We start from the raw sequence: 15374 nt of genomic DNA, 5'->3' as shown, positions 1-15374 counted from the left end.
GTTTCTGTTGGTTTCTTTTAGCTTCTGTTGGTTTCTTTTAGCTTCTGTTGGTTTCTTTTAGCTTCTGTTGGCTTCTTTTAGCTTCTGTTGGTTTCTGTTAGCTTCTGTTGGTTTCTGTTGGTTTCTGTTAGCTTCTGTTGGTTTCTGTTGGTTTCTGTTGGTTTCTGTTGGTTTCTTTTAGCTTCTGTTGGCTTCTTTTAGCTTCTGTTGGTTTCTGTTAGCTTCTGTTGGTTTCTGTTGGTTTCTGTTAGCTTCTGTTGGTTTCTGTTGGTTTCTGTTGGTTTCTGTTGGTTTCTGTTAGCTTCTGTTGGTTTCTGTTGGTTTCTCTTGGTTTCTGTTGGTTTCTGTTGGTTTCTGTTGGTTTCTGTTAGCTTCTGTTGGTTTCTGTTGGTTTCTGTTGGTTTCTGTTAGCTTCTGTTGGTTTCTGTTAGCTTCTGTTGGTTTCTGTTGGTTTCTGTTGGTTTCTTTTAGCTTCTGTTGGCTTCTTTTAGCTTCTGTTGGTTTCTGTTAGCTTCTGTTGGTTTCTGTTAGCTTCTGTTGGTTTCTGTTAGCTTCTGTTGGTTTCTGTTTGTTTCTTTTAGCTTCTGTTGGTTTCTGTTAGCTTCTGTTGGTTTCTGTTTGTTTCTTTTAGCTTCTGTTGGTTTCTGTTAGCTTCTGTTAGCTTCTGTTTGTTTCTGTTGGTTTCTGTTAGCTTCTGTTGGTTTCTGTTAGCTTCTGTTGGTTGCTGTTTGTTTCTTTTAGCTTCTGTTGGTTTTTGTTAGCTTCTGTTGGTTTCTGTTGGTTTCTTTTAGCTTCTGTTGGTTTCTTTTAGCTTCTGTTGGTTTCTTTTAGCTTCTGTTGGCTTCTTTTAGCTTCTGTTGGTTTCTGTTAGCTTCTGTTGGTTTCTGTTGGTTTCTGTTAGCTTCTGTTGGTTTCTGTTGGTTTCTGTTGGTTTCTGTTGGTTTCTGTTAGTTTCTGTTGGTTTCTGTTGGTTTCTGTTAGCTTCTGTTGGTTTCTGTTGGTTTCTGTTGGTTTCTGTTAGCTTCTGTTGGTTTCTGTTGGTTTCTGTTGGTTTCTGTTAGCTTCTGTTGGTTTCTGTTGGTTTCTCTTGGTTTCTGTTGGTTTCTGTTGGTTTCTGTTGGTTTCTGTTAGGTTCTGTTGGTTTCTGTTGGTTTCTGTTGGTTTCTGTTAGCTTCTGTTGGTTTCTGTTAGCTTCTGTTGGTTTCTGTTGGTTTCTGTTGGTTTCTGTTTGTTTCTTTTAGCTTCTGTTGGTTTCTGTTAGCTTCTGTTAGCTTCTGTTAGCTTCTGTTTGTTTCTGTTGGTTTCTGTTAGCTTCTGTTAGCTTCTGTTTGTTTCTGTTGGTTTCTGTTAGCTTCTGTTGGTTTCTGTTAGCTTCTGTTGGTTGCTGTTTGTTTCTTTTAGCTTCTGTTGGTTTCTGTTAGCTTCTGTTGGTTTCTGTTAGCTTCTGTTGGTTTCTGTTTGTTTCTTCTAGCTTCTGTTGGTTGCTGTTGGTTTCTGTTGGTTTCTGTTAGCTTCTGTTGGTTTCTGTTAGCTTCTGTTGGTTGCTATTTGTTTCTTTTAGCTTCTGTTGGTTTCTGTTTGTTTCTTTTAGCTTCTGTTAGCTTCTGTTGGTTTCTGTTTGTTTCTTTTAGCTTCTGTTGGTTTCTGTTTGTTTCTGTTGGTTTCTGTTAGCTTCTGTTGGTTTCTGTTTGTTTCTTTTAGCTTCTGTTGGTTTCTGTTTGTTTCTGTTGGTTTCTGTTAGCTTCTGTTGGTTTCTGTTTGTTTCTTTTAGCTTCTGTTAGCTTCTTTTGGTTGCTGTTGGTTTCTGTTTGTTTCTGTGGGCCCAGAGAGCTGAAAATGTCCCGAAATGGAAAAATAAATCTGGATAATTTCCAGTTTTCATAACTGTCTTCTTTTTGATCTGTTCTGAGTGTTTTTGTTCCTGAATGTTTTTTTCAGATCTCAGAGAACATGTGCACAGAGACTTCAGAGATTTCATATAAATACTCAGAAGTGCTTGGCTGCTACAGTAAAGCTGTTTTCCTCTCTGCAGTGACTCATTCAGTTGAACTTTAAAGAAACCGAAAGGCTGCAGCTCGTATAACAATGTCAGAGTATTACGGAGCATTATAGGACTGTTAAACTCCAACCAGCTTCATATTTACAGCTGTTATTGTCAGACTTTCCTGCCAGAATGGAACAGAATCTCTTCAGTCAGCGAACGTGGAAAGTCGTGCTCATTTTCCACTTTTTACTGGCTTGGAGTGAAAGCAGAATGAAATTTCCTTCAGTAAATTATAACGGGGTCGCCTTAGAGCTCAGGACGGATTTGGCAGATGGACAGGAACCAATGAAACTTCATGTTTGTGATGGTGGTGAGAATGGCACGCACTGAGGGCGTTTCTGTCCCCGCCAGGTGTCCACCATGCTGACGAAGAGGAAATGAGGCTCATGGCGTCCACTCCCTACAGCCGCCGCGTGTTCGCCGTGGCGAACTTCGAGCAGATCCAGTCGGTGCAGAAGGATCTGATCGGCCAGATGTGCTCCAGCGTGGAGGATCAACTCGACTTGCTGGTCAGCGGAGAAGAAGGTGAGGCTGCCCCGTTCCGCCCCGCCCCTACATGTTGCTGAAACGTTAACTGTGAGCTCATTTTATCTTATTTCAAGTGGTTTAAGATATTTTCTCTAGAACCTGAAATACTTGTTAAGATTTAGTGTTTTTGCTGTGTGGATCTTTATCATCTTTATTGTTGAGTTTTTCTTTTTTCAGTTTAGAAGAATCTTCCTTTTTTTGTGGAAGTTGTTGATTTTTGTTCTAAAACCTTTTTTCGGTTAATTTCCTTCATGTTTAGCAGGGAAACTTCAGGTTCAAACATCTTGTTCTGTCAATAATCTCTGGTTTATTTCAGAGAACATCTTTGTTTTCCTCTCTGCTGCAGGGAAACCAAAGTTTCTTTGTTTCCTGACATGTTTGCACAGTCGCCTGATTCCCTGTAATTTACAGATTGCCAGATTTCTGAGTCTAATCAGCCATAATAAAGCAGCTGAAAGGGAAAACATTGATTTTCGGGTTGCCATGGTTACCGCCCTGTTGGTGGCTTCAGGTTCTCCCAGTCTGCAGGAAATCACATCTCTGCTTACAGCAGCATCATAAACAGAAACACCTACTACTAATCAGAAGCTATTAGCGCAGCGCCACTAATCTGCTAAAAGCAGTGCTAGTTTTTCATTTAGTGCATTAGCATATTTGCTAAGATTTAGCACACTTATCTTCCCCTAAATGAAATCACAGTGCTAAATTACTTAACTGCTTTGTAAACTTTTAGTTGAATAAAGTTACAAGTTTTTTTTTGACCCATCAGTTACTGAAGCTTTGCCATGTTGGCTCAACATTTTAGCATTAGCTTCTGCTAAATACCATGCTAGTTTAGTTCTTTAGTGTTAGCTTCTGAAAAATACAGTAAGTTTAGCATGATAGTGTTAACTTCCAGTTAAAACCATGTTAGTTTAGCTGATTAGCGTTAGCAGAACTGTTTTCTATTAGCTGGTTAATTAATCTTATAAACTCAGAGATAGAGGAGTGAAAAAGCACTTACACCCTTAAAAGTTATTCTAGTTTTGCTTATTTTTTCCACTTTAATGTTTCAGATCATCAGATGGCTTCAATAATAATACAAAGAACAGAGTTAATAGAGTTTATTTTAGTTTATAATTGGGCTTAGTTTATTTCCCAGCAGCTGTTTTAGGTTTGGTTTTTGGCTATTTTTTACTGCAGCTTTTACTCTCCAGCCGAGAAGAAACAAAATAAAAACCAGCTGTTTTGTGTTTGCAGTCGTGGATCCGGCCTCTAACCTCCGAGTCCTCGAGTTGGCCTCCAAGTCCATGCGGGTGAGCTGGGACGCCTCCGGCGGAGACGTTTCAGGCTACCGGGTCCAGATGATCCCCATGATGGCCGGCAGCAAGCAGCAGGATCTGTACCTGGCCTCGACCCAGACCTCCGTGGTGGTCAGAGACCTTTCTCCTGACACCGTGTACCAAGTCAATGTTTTCGCCATGAAGGACCTGATGTCCAGCGAGCCTGTGACGGTCATGCAGAAGACAGAACCTGTTAAAGTCTCCCTGGGTGCGTCCATGAAAATGTTTGACTCTTTTAAAGCTGAAGGAATGTTTGATCTGAGTTTAAAGAAGCACTCTGTGTTTGTGGTTTCCATCCAGAGTGCTCTCTTGGGGTGGATGTGCAGGCCGACGTTGTGCTCCTGGTTGATGGATCCTACAGCATCGGTGTGACAAACTTTGCCAAAGTGAGAGCTTTCCTTGAAGTTCTGGTGAACACCTTTGACATCGGCCCAAACAAAGTCCAGATCGCCTTGGTGCAGTACAGCAGGGACTCATACACCGAGTTCTACCTGAACACTCACCAAGACGTCAACACCATGGTAAAGGCGGTGAGGACTTTCCCGTATCGCGGCGGCTCTACCAACACCGGCAGGGCCATGACCTACGTTAGGGAGAAGATCTTCCAGACCAGCAGGGGAGCACGTGCCAACGTCCCTCGCGTCACCATCCTCATCACCGACGGCAAGTCGTCCGACGCTTTCAAAGATCCAGCCACCAAGCTGAGGAACGCCGATGTGGAGATCTTTGCCGTGGGCGTTAAAGACGCCGTACGAAGTGAGCTGGAGGCTATTGCCAACGACCCTGCGGAGACTCACGTCTACACGGTGGAGGACTTCGACGCCTTCCAGAGGATATCCAAGGAGCTGACGCAATCCATCTGCCTGAGGATCGAACAGGAAATCCGCAGCATCTTCCAGAGACGTAAGTCATATTTACGCTTTACGCAGACGATGCTGTGGTGTGTTCAGATTATTACAAATGTTTTCTGTAAAGAAACCAAGAATAATTCATGATTCTTATTATTTAATATCAAAGTTACAGTTACTTGTTTTACTTGTAAGAGTTCCCACTAATGTAAGTGTAAGTATTATTACAAGTAAACCAATATTAATATAAGTATTTTACTTTGAATCTTATCCAATTACTCACAATCTTTAGATTTCTTTCTTTAAAACGTTCATGATAAGTAATAGTCTGAACTATTTTTATAAATCTGCAGGCTGGAAACTTACTTCCTCTTTTTCCAGGAAACCTGCTTTTCCTGTTTCATGACTCTCTCTGTCTGACTGATTTCTTATGATTAAATAGAAAAAAGTAATTTTAAAGCAAAGTTTGCAGGAGACAAAACAACACACACAACCAAATTGATTTTATTGACATTTAAGTCTAATGTTGGGTCTAGATTTCACTTGAGTAATTAATTTTAAATATAACTTTATTTATTGTTACTGTTAAACTAAAATCTCCAGCATGGGGAAGTGGGATGATCTCGGATTTTCTTGACAATCGGCAGAGGTTTAGTATCGAAAGAGAAGCAAGAAGCAGGGTAAGATCACTGTTGTAGCTTCATTTATGAAAATTCTGAATAAGTTTATAATTTTCCTAAAGCCACAGAGACCATTTTAAATCTCATTGTACACATTGTCTTTATGAGATGAATATCTGTACCTCATTGTATTGGGATTGGTTTCAGAAAGGTTTTCATCTGTATGGACCAACATAAAGACACTCTTGAATGTTGTTTTAAACCAAACCTACAGGGGGCAGTGTAGCGCTAAACTGCTTTTAAACATCACAATATAAAGTTATTAAAACATAAGACGATGTATGTGGAAATATTAGCACATTATTTGTCGCAAACTGTAATTTGAAGGACCATAAATCTCATTTTTTTCCATGAACACAAATACAGAGTTTTCTCAAATCTGGTCATAGTTTTTATACAGGATCATTTTAGTGATATAAAACTCTACTATAAAAATGTATCTGTGGTGTTTGGACTAGGCCTGAGTGGGGCTGGGCTCACTAGGACATGGTGAACAATCACCTGTGTGTTTGGTTGTTTCTGGTTCTGTTAACCCGGCAGATTCTGGTTTAATATCTCGCCCAGTCGTGCTGTCATCACGCAGGATTATGACCTCTGACCTCTGCTATAGTCTCAGGAATTACACGCCGGTTCCAGAGCCAGACGTCCACCTGAGCCGATGCTGTGGTTAGGTGGAAACAGATGTGGAACCGTCACAACATCTGTTCTGGAGTTTAGCAGTGGAGCGTGTAAAGTGAAACATGTCCATGTGTTGCTGCGCGGCGGTTTATTAGCGCCCAGAGGAATGCGGGTCAGAACCGTGGTTCAGGATCCTCCAGTCAGAGCCAGGCTGCCCCGTAATTATTTGGTCTCCTGCTCAGTTAATTACCAGTCTGTGTGGAATGATGTCAGAACTCCAGGTGATGTTAGCAGTCTGGAACTGGTTGATATTAAACTGGTTCAGCACCAGCCACACCAGCGAAAGCGAATAAAAAACCTCCTTTCTATTTTGCCTCCACTGGTGGAAAGCACAAAGTTTCCTCATCCTCACCGACTGCTGCACTTCATCTGGTCTGAGCCACTGCGTCTGTTTCTGCTGGTTGAAGAGGCTCCAGGTTTTTGCTGCTGGTTTTAAACCATCAGGCCTGTTTCTGTTTGGTTTAATGAAACCAACTTTTATTACTTAAGTTTATAAATGCAGCTTCTTCTGCTTCCACATCTTCTGCGTGGAATGAGGAACGTTTCCACATGAAGAACCTTTTCCAAGAACCAGAGGCGTTTTCTGGATCCACCAGAGAAAACGCCTCATTTCCTGTTCGACCAAACGAACATGGAAACGGCGGAGAGGCGGGAACTTTTGCTCTGACGGGAGATGTCATGAAAACAGAAAACAGTTCAGACATTTTGTCACAATGTTCTGACACAAAGAAAGTCTCCAGGGTCGTCGAAACATTTCAGTTTGGAAATGAGGCGCTGCTGGGAGTTTTAGGATAGACTGTTATCCAGGAGACTTTTCTACATTAACAGCTTAAAGTTGAAATAACATGAGAATAAAATCGTTATATTAAAATTAATCTGATGACACGTATGGTTTATAAAATAAGATGTATTTTATAAACTTTATTTCATAATAAAGTTGTATTTCAACCAGAATAAAGTCATAATAATATGATAATTAAATAGTAATATTAGGAGAATATAGTCATTATAAGATGAGAATATTTGTAATAATACAAGATTAAAGTCGTAACAATACGACTCCAAAGTAGCAGCAATGTGTGAATAAAGTTGTTATTCTATTAAAATAGTAATTAGGTCATAATATTACCAGAATAAAGTTGTAATAATAAGAGATTTTTGTTGTAATATAATCAAAAAACTCATATAACTCATACTAACTCTTGGCTGGTGGGCCGGAAAATACCAAAATATTAGTTTGGTCTAAGGAGGTGAGAAGGTGGAGCTGAGCTTCAGTTTTCTGTGAGTTTGATGTTGGAGACGACAGAAAGGACAAAATTTAGTCCTTTAATAATCCATCCATCCAACCATCCATCCATCCAACCATCCATCCATCCATCCATCCATCCATCCATCCATCCATCCATCCATCCATCCATCCATCCATCCATCTTCTTCCTCTTATCCTGGTCGGGTCGTGGGGTCAGCAGCTTCAGTATGGAGGCCCAGTCTTCCCTCTCCAGTCTCTTCTTCCAGCTCCTCCAGGAATCCCAAGGCGTTTCCAGGAATCCCAAGGCGTTTCCAGGAATCCCAAGGCGTTTCCAGGAATCCCAAAGGCGTTTCCAGGAATCCCAAGGCGTTTCCAGGAATCCCAAGGCGTTTCCAGGCCAGCAGAGAGACATCGTCCCTCCAGAGTCTTCTCCAAGTCCACAAAACACATGTAGACTGGTTGGGCGAACTCCCAGAACCCTCCAGGACCTGCTGAGGGTGTAGAGCTGGTCCAGTGTTCCAGAACCAGAACCACACTGCTCTTCCTGAATCCGAGGTGCCCCCGATGTCCATGTGATACTGAAGAGTCGCGTTAGCCAACACAACCCTACAACATCCAGAGCCTTGAGGAACTCCAGGTGGATCTCATCCCCCCCCGGGGCCCTGCCACCGAGGAGCTTTTTGACCCCCTCGGCGACCTCGACCCCAGAGATTGGAGAGTCCAACCCAGAGTCCCCAGGCTCAGTCGTGTGGAAGTCTTTCTCCATGGCCTCTCCAAACTCCTCCCACGCCCGAGTTTTTGCCTCAGCAACCACCCGAGCCGCTTCGCCCGCCGGTACCCATCAGCTGCTTCCGGAGTCCCACAGGCCAAAAAGGTCCAATAGGACTCCTTCTTCAGCCTGACGGCTTCCCTCACTGAAGGTGTCCACCAACGAGTTCGAGGGTTGCCGCCGCGACAGGAACCGACAACCTTGCAGCCACAGCTCAGATGAGCTGCCTCGACAATGGAGGCAGGAACACGGTCCACTCAGACTCCATGTCCCCCACCTCCCCCAGGACGTGTACTAGTATGCCCACTCCTGCCCGACGCCTCTCACCTTGGGCAACTCCAGAGTGGAAGTATGTCCAGCCCCCCCTCCAGGCCTGGCTCCAGAGTGGGGCCCCGGTGACCTGCGCCCGGCCGAGGGAACACCAAGTCCAATGTTATTGTTCATCATCAGGGTCTTCAGGCTGCACTTTGTCTGGTCCCTCACCTGGACCTGTCTGCCCTAGTGACCTTACCAGGGGCATGAAGCCCCAGACAGCAGAGCTCCCAGGATCATTGGGGCCTCAAACCCCCCCACCACCATAAGGTGGCAGCACAAGGAGAGGACAGTCCTTAAATCATTTAAACATTTAGTCATTTAGTCCTTTAATCAGCCTTTCTGCCTTACAATCCTTTCACTTTGGCCCTTGTGATTTTCATAATGAGTATCTGAAATAATTCAACAGCCAAAACAATTAATTAGAGTCGTAAACAGCAGAAACCCGAGCAGCCTTCAAAGCTGCTCCCCTCGTGCTCACGCTGCTTTCATGTTTCATGTGTTCAGGCCGCGTTCCCTGGATGTGTAAGACACATGTCCGCCTTCTGATGTCTGAGTCCAGAGAGAGTCCAGCATGTGGAAACAGTAAACTGGGTCAGAGTGTTGTTGTTCTGAGCTGATTCTGTCGCCGCCCGTCACGTCTTCTGCTGTGATCAGACGCGGCGCGGCGTTCCTGCAGCTGAGGTGACTCACGCCGCCTCTGATCCCTGATTATATCATCCTTACACAATGAGGGCTGGATGTGAGCGCCGCGGCCATGCTGCTGCTGCCGCGGCCATGCTGCTGCTGCTGCGGCGGCGGCCATGCTGCTGCCGCGGCGGCCATGCTGCTGCTGCGGCGGCGGCCATGCTGCTGCTGCTGCGGCCATGCTGCTGCTGCTGCGGCGGCCATGCTGCTGCTGCTGCGGCCATGCTGCTGCTGCGGCGGCGGCCATGCTGCTGCTGCTGCGGCCATGCTGCTGCTGCGGCGGCGGCCATGCTGCTGCTGCGGCGGCCATGCTGCTGCGGCGGCCATGCTGCGGCGGCCATGCTGCGGCGGCCATGCTGCGGCGGCCATGCTGCGGCGGCCATGCTGCTGCGGCGGCCATACTGCGGCGGCCATGCTGCGGCGGCCATGCTGCGGCGGCCATGCTGCGGCGGCCATGCTGCGGCGGCCATGCTGCTGCCGCTGACTGATGGAGCCGTCGGGCCTCCAGCCTCTTCGTCTCCATCAGCCGACACCGAGGTCGGTCTCTCTACCTCCTGAACTACCGTTTTCCTTTCAGCGCTCCTAAAAGCTCCAGTGATTTGTGTTTGTCTCCCTTCTGGTTCGGAGAAAAGCAGCCTCCTAGAATCAGTGAGTTATTGAGATGCTTTACGTTTTCCAGATGAAACGGAGGTGATTGATGAGGCCGGTCGGTTTCTACCATAATGTGTTCACCGTGCCATGATGGATAAAGACCAGAAGGATAAACTGCAGCCTTCATTATCAGATCTGAAGGGATCCAATGAAATAAGATCTGCTTTTTACAAGACCATCAAAGCATTTCTCTGCGATGACTTTCAAAGGAAGACTTTATTTTTGTTTTTACTTGAATTATTTAATTCTGAACACTAAAAAGTAAACTCACCTATTACATTTTATTGGATAAAGCATCTGTGGCCCACATGGTGAGGAGAAAACCACTGGCAGACATCCAGCCTGTAGTCAGAAAAAACCCAACATGGCTGAAATTCAGCGTCTGAGAGATGCTGGTGTCTGGTTCAGATGAGTGGAAATCACAGCGTGGAAACTGGATTTATATGATCCTGACCCGAACCAACTCAGCTCTGAATATGTCAGCTAATGGACTCTCCAACAGGTGATATATTTAAATTAGGGTGACCAGACGTCCTCTTTTTCCCGGACATGTCCTACTTTTCAGACCTAAAAAAATGTCCGGGGGGAATTTCAGAATCGTCCTGGATTTTGGTCAACTGCCTCAAAACACATTACATAGCTTACAGTGCATTGTGATTACATTGCCACTCCGTTCCACTACTCCATTCCAGGTTTCTTTGTATGGCAAAGAAATCGGTAGCACATGTGTGTCCGCCGATTCTACCCCCCCACCAACAAAAAAAGAAGTGTCCTCCTTTTCAGAAACCCAAATCTGGTCACCCTCATTTAAACAAAGATTAAAAACAAGCCAATTTCTTGGTTTGGCAAACTTTACGTCCAGATTTCTGAACAGACGGACTCTGTACCTTTAAGTTTCAGAGAATAACTGTCTAATGAAGCACCGGCTACAGACATTAGCTACAAATAGCTAACAAGTCATTTCTGAAGGATGATCTGAAAATCAGAGGCGGTAACATGGAAATCCTGTAACCACTCAGTTTCGTAGAAAATAACATCAAACATAAATGAAACAAAATCTACATCTGGAAAGTCTGAAAGTAATTAACTTTGAATGTTTTAACAGAACCTGAAGATTAATTGGTTGAAATCCTGGATCAATAATTCTCAGTTATTTTGGTTTTGTGTCCCCAATTATATATTTAACACAATAAATGCTCTAAAACTTCTAGCTGTTTTCAATAAACATAAATGACTTATTAAACTACCAGAGTTCCATAAAAAGTGTTAATATTCTCCATGTACATAACTACGGGCCACATTCATCTGGAATAACAGATTCATAAGGCGTCACAATAAATCAATAGATTGGATGGAGAATATTTGGCATTTTAAACTACAAACAGTTCTGTGCAAAGTATCAGTTCTTTCCTCCAAAAGCTGAATTTACCAGATTATTTAATGCCTTACCAAAACAATTTATTACTTTTATTATCCAATAAAAGTTTATGTTCTGCAAATAACTTTATGACTTCATCACACAAAAATGAAAGATTTTAATAATAATAACAAAAGAGCTTTTTAAACTTTTTTTTTTAAAAAAAGAACCTGTTAGCTTGAAGTTAGCTGTTAGCATAGCTTACTTCAACCTGTTAGCTTGAAGTTAGCTGTTAGCATAGCTTACTTCAACCTGTTAGCTTGAAGTTAGCTGTTAGCATAGCTAACTTTTTAAATTCTGTTGAAGCTTCATGGAGGAAACCTGTAAGTTTCCTATGAATGTTCCTGTATGATATCATCTATGATTTGATTTATATAATTTTTAAAGGTTGCTTTTAATATTAATATTATATTAATATTTAATATTAATAAAAATTCTAATTCAGAAATACTTTATCAATCCCAAAGGGAAATTAAATGTTTCTGTAGCTCATTAATTCAGATTCTTCAAAGAGTTATTGAAGATGGTGATGGCTGTTGGCAGGAAAGATCTCCTGTAGCAGTCTGTACTGCACTGAATCTGAAGAAACCTCTGACTAGAGATGCTCTGCCTTCCCAAGGCATGAAGAGGATGGTCAGGGTTGTCCATCATTTCCTTCATAATCTGGCAGTAATCCATCTTTGACAATCAAACAGAGTCTAATGAATATTTGAAATGAAAACTGTTCTGTTAAAATGTCTTCTGGGTCCATCCGGCCCGGTTCTGTTAACAGGATGTCTTAACTGTGCGTCTCTCTCTCCAGAACTCGTCCAGCCCAGAGCCCTGACCTTCTCTGACGTCGGCTCCAGGAGCTTCAGGACCTCCTGGGAGATCGACGCCGACAACGTGGACTTCTTCTTGGTCCAGTTCAAGCCGGAGGAAGACGCAGTGGGTCACTACGTGTCCATGTCTGTCCCAGGGGACACCCGCACCGCCGTCCTGCCCCGCCTCACCCCTCTGACCCGCTACGAAGTCAGGGTGTCGGCTCAGTATGCCAAAGGGGAGAGCCTAGCGGTCAGCGGCTACGAGACGACCACCGAAGGTACGCACCACAGCACACACACTGCTACCGTTTGACCTCTGACCCACTGACCGGACAGTTTATCATTCTGTCTGTGGAAAGGATGTTGTTCAGGGTCACACTTTGACTAGGCCACTCTTTATACCACTCTAAAAGCGCTGCCCTCCCCCAGCAGCGTTAGGTTGCCGGCTGTAAAAATGGCCGCCGTCTCTGATGGATTGTAAAGTTGCTGAGAGCGACGAACATAAAACGGTCACCAGCAGCAGGAAGCTGATAAAAGCTAACAGCTAACAGCAGAACACTGACTGCAGCTTCTGACCCGGTTCTGATCCGGTTCTGTTGGGATGTGATGGGTTCTCTGAATCAGGCTGCTGAGTCACTTTATTCTTATCTAGGGTGACCAAACGTCTGTATTTCATGTCCTGTCCCGGGATATTTTTAGAAAGTGAGGAAATGTTTTTTGCAGGACCCGGTCCAACGTGTCGCGGTTTTCCCAAATGAAAATATGGTCACCCTATTCTTATCATTTCTGTCGTTTACGTCCAGATTCTTCTTCTGCTGCTGAATTAAGATGCTTGTCTCACGTTGATGATGTCACCGTCGATAAAACGTTTAAGTTCAGATGCTTGGAAACAGTTCACATCATAATTAGATCCAGACAGAGCGGATCAGATCGGACTCTTCGGGTAAGAGGATCAGAATCGGGTTATTCAGACTGCTGGGACCGGACCGGACCGGACCGTCGTGCTGTGAGCGCAGCCTTTCATGTGAGGAATGTAAACGGGTCGGGTTGTTTGATCTGGTTCAGATCAGGGTGACCACGTTCGGCCCAACAGAACCAAGCGAGCCACTGAAGCTCCGGCTGGAATGTTTCCGGACTCTTTGAAGGTTCTGCTGGTTTCCAGTAAACTGCCTGACAGTTTTAGAGCGGCGCCGTTTCCTCCTCCTGGTCGGGTCCAGAAGTAAAACCCAGTGAGTGGTTCTGACTCGCAGGCAGTAAAACCAAACTCTAATCTTTAAAGCTGTAAACGTCCCGATTGGTGGAGGAGATCTCTGGATGTTCCCTCTGACCTTTGCCCTACGACCCCCAGGGAGGGGCGGGGCCTCACACGTCGCTGACCTCCTGACCCCGGAGGCTCCGGGTCGGACCGGTCACCATGGTAACGAGCAGCTCTGCTCCCGTTCTGGTCCAGATTCTGTCCCTGGCCCGGTTCTGGGAACAAGCAGCCTTAAGCCATGTTGGTAATGACCAGTAAGTGTTAACAGCGCGCTGTAAAAATGACTCACTGGTTGATTTAACTGATTTTTCAGCAGCAGTTATTCCAGGAGCAGCGGCTGCTGGAGGCGCTGCTCTCCCAGTCGGCCCAGTATAAACAGCGTGCTGGTCCCCAGGAGCAGCTGGGGGTTGGGTTTCTGGATCAGCGGATGAAAGTTTCTGCTCGGACACACAGGTTCTCTGGTTTTCTGCGGCTGATCCCAGAAAGCCGGTTTGGATCCGCGTTGCGTTTTCTAAAAGATCGGTTTCATCCCAGAGTGACGAGATGAATCTGCTGTTTCTGAAAATGAACCAGCTGGTTTCTGAGGCGGGTCTAAATGCAAACATGATGGCATGAAATAATGTCAAGAAGAAGAACACGGCTCTGGTTCTGGTTCTGGGTCGGGTCCAGCAGCTGTGAAGCGGTTCTGCTGTGAAACATCTGGGCCAGGAGGAACCGTGTTCTGGTTCTAGACAACCCGTTTTCCAGATTAATAGATCTAGATGTGTTGCTAATCACCTTTTTTTAAAAAAAAAAGTCAGATCTGTTGGTTTGATAAAAGTTGTTAGATTTATTGCTTTTTTGAAAAAATGTTGCTAAATTTGTATTTTTTAAAGAAGTTGTCAGATTTGTCTATTCTGAAAAAGCACAGGTAGATTTGTTGCTCATTTTGTTGTTTTTTAAGTTTTAAAATCGCCACATGTTCATTGAATTAGCAACAGCACATCCTCCATGCTGACCACGCCCCTTAGTGTCTCTTGGCCCCACCCACTGTGGTTGGGGGCGGGGCTTTGCTGACACAGGGGACTAGTGACCCTTAAACTTAGTGGTTGCCATGGTGATTCCCACCATTTCTTCTGTAAATTTTCCTTGTGCATGAACTTTGATGGATCAAACAGAACCTTCAGGTCCAGTTTCTCCAAAACCAATTAGCTGAAATTTACTGGGAGTGGATGAAAGTGGGCGTGGCTCTGTGCAGTCTGGGCTCTGATTGGACAGGAACCTCTGGCAGTGGCTGGAAGGAGAATTGGATTGAAGCAGGTTAAATTCAGAAGGTTCTGAAGATTTAATTGGGTCAGAACCACCATCATTCTCTAAGCTAAAGATTCTGGGGGAAAATCATGAAAAAACCTCAAATGGATCAGAATGACTAAACTGAATGATGCTTCTGATGTTTTTTAGAGTGTCTTTTGGAGTAATAACTTATTGTTGACATGCGGAGCTGAAATAGATTTATTATAATTTCTTGATCTGCGCTTAAACGTCTGATGTTGACATGTGAGACAAACATTCATGTTTAAATCCCTTAATGACTGAGTCAGTGGAGTTTTAAAGGGTGGCACTGAGACGCTGATCCTTGAAAACCATCAGCTTTTATGGCCTGTGGAGCTCAGCTAATGGTTGAGGTTTACAGTAATTGCTCTATAAGCTCTGGCAGAATACCAAATCCTAAATCACACGCGTCTGAGGCTGCAGCAGAGAGCCGCAGCAGCAGCAGCAGCAGCTGCAGCAGCAGCAGAGATCCGGCTTCACAGACTCACAGGCTCTGCCTTCATGAAGGGAAGGTTACCTGTTAAACCACAGGCTGAAGCACTGAGCATGCTCAGTAGGTGTTAGCGCTCAGGAAGTGATACTGGAGCTAATTTTTGGTGCCATTTGGCTAACATTTAGTCAACTTAACTTCCCATGAATTAATTTTTGAAAATTGTAATTAATTCAAAGATTTTATTAATTCCAAAGTGCTAATTTTGTTGGCTCTTTTGTAAAAATAAAAATTCAATGTCTGTGTTGAAGTTTTAGACGTTTATATTCATGCTCTTAGCTTGAAGACACATTTGAAGCAGCAGTTGTTTCCTCTCCTCATGTTTACTCT

At 44.2% G+C, this 15374-nt stretch overlaps 1 protein-coding gene across 4 annotated transcripts in view; it reads left to right on the top strand.

Moving 5' to 3' along the window:
* Positions 1 to 15374, top strand: part of col12a1b (collagen, type XII, alpha 1b) — an 83248-nt gene that overhangs the window by 11695 nt on the left and 56179 nt on the right. For all 4 annotated transcript variants that reach the window (XM_044107004.1, XM_044107003.1, XM_044107002.1 and 1 more), the window contains exons 8-11: positions 2396 to 2569; positions 3812 to 4102; positions 4195 to 4797; positions 11988 to 12266. In XM_044107004.1, coding sequence (XP_043962939.1) covers positions 2396 to 2569; positions 3812 to 4102; positions 4195 to 4797; positions 11988 to 12266 — 1347 coding nt within the window. The remainder of the gene's footprint in view (positions 1 to 2395; positions 2570 to 3811; positions 4103 to 4194; positions 4798 to 11987; positions 12267 to 15374) is intronic.

Source organism: Gambusia affinis, linkage group LG22 (assembly GCF_019740435.1).
Source record: "Gambusia affinis linkage group LG22, SWU_Gaff_1.0, whole genome shotgun sequence".
Taxonomy (NCBI): domain Eukaryota; kingdom Metazoa; phylum Chordata; class Actinopteri; order Cyprinodontiformes; family Poeciliidae; genus Gambusia; species Gambusia affinis.
The sequence above is the reverse complement of the archived record's forward strand: the minus strand, read 5'-3'. Positions and strand labels throughout refer to the sequence as shown.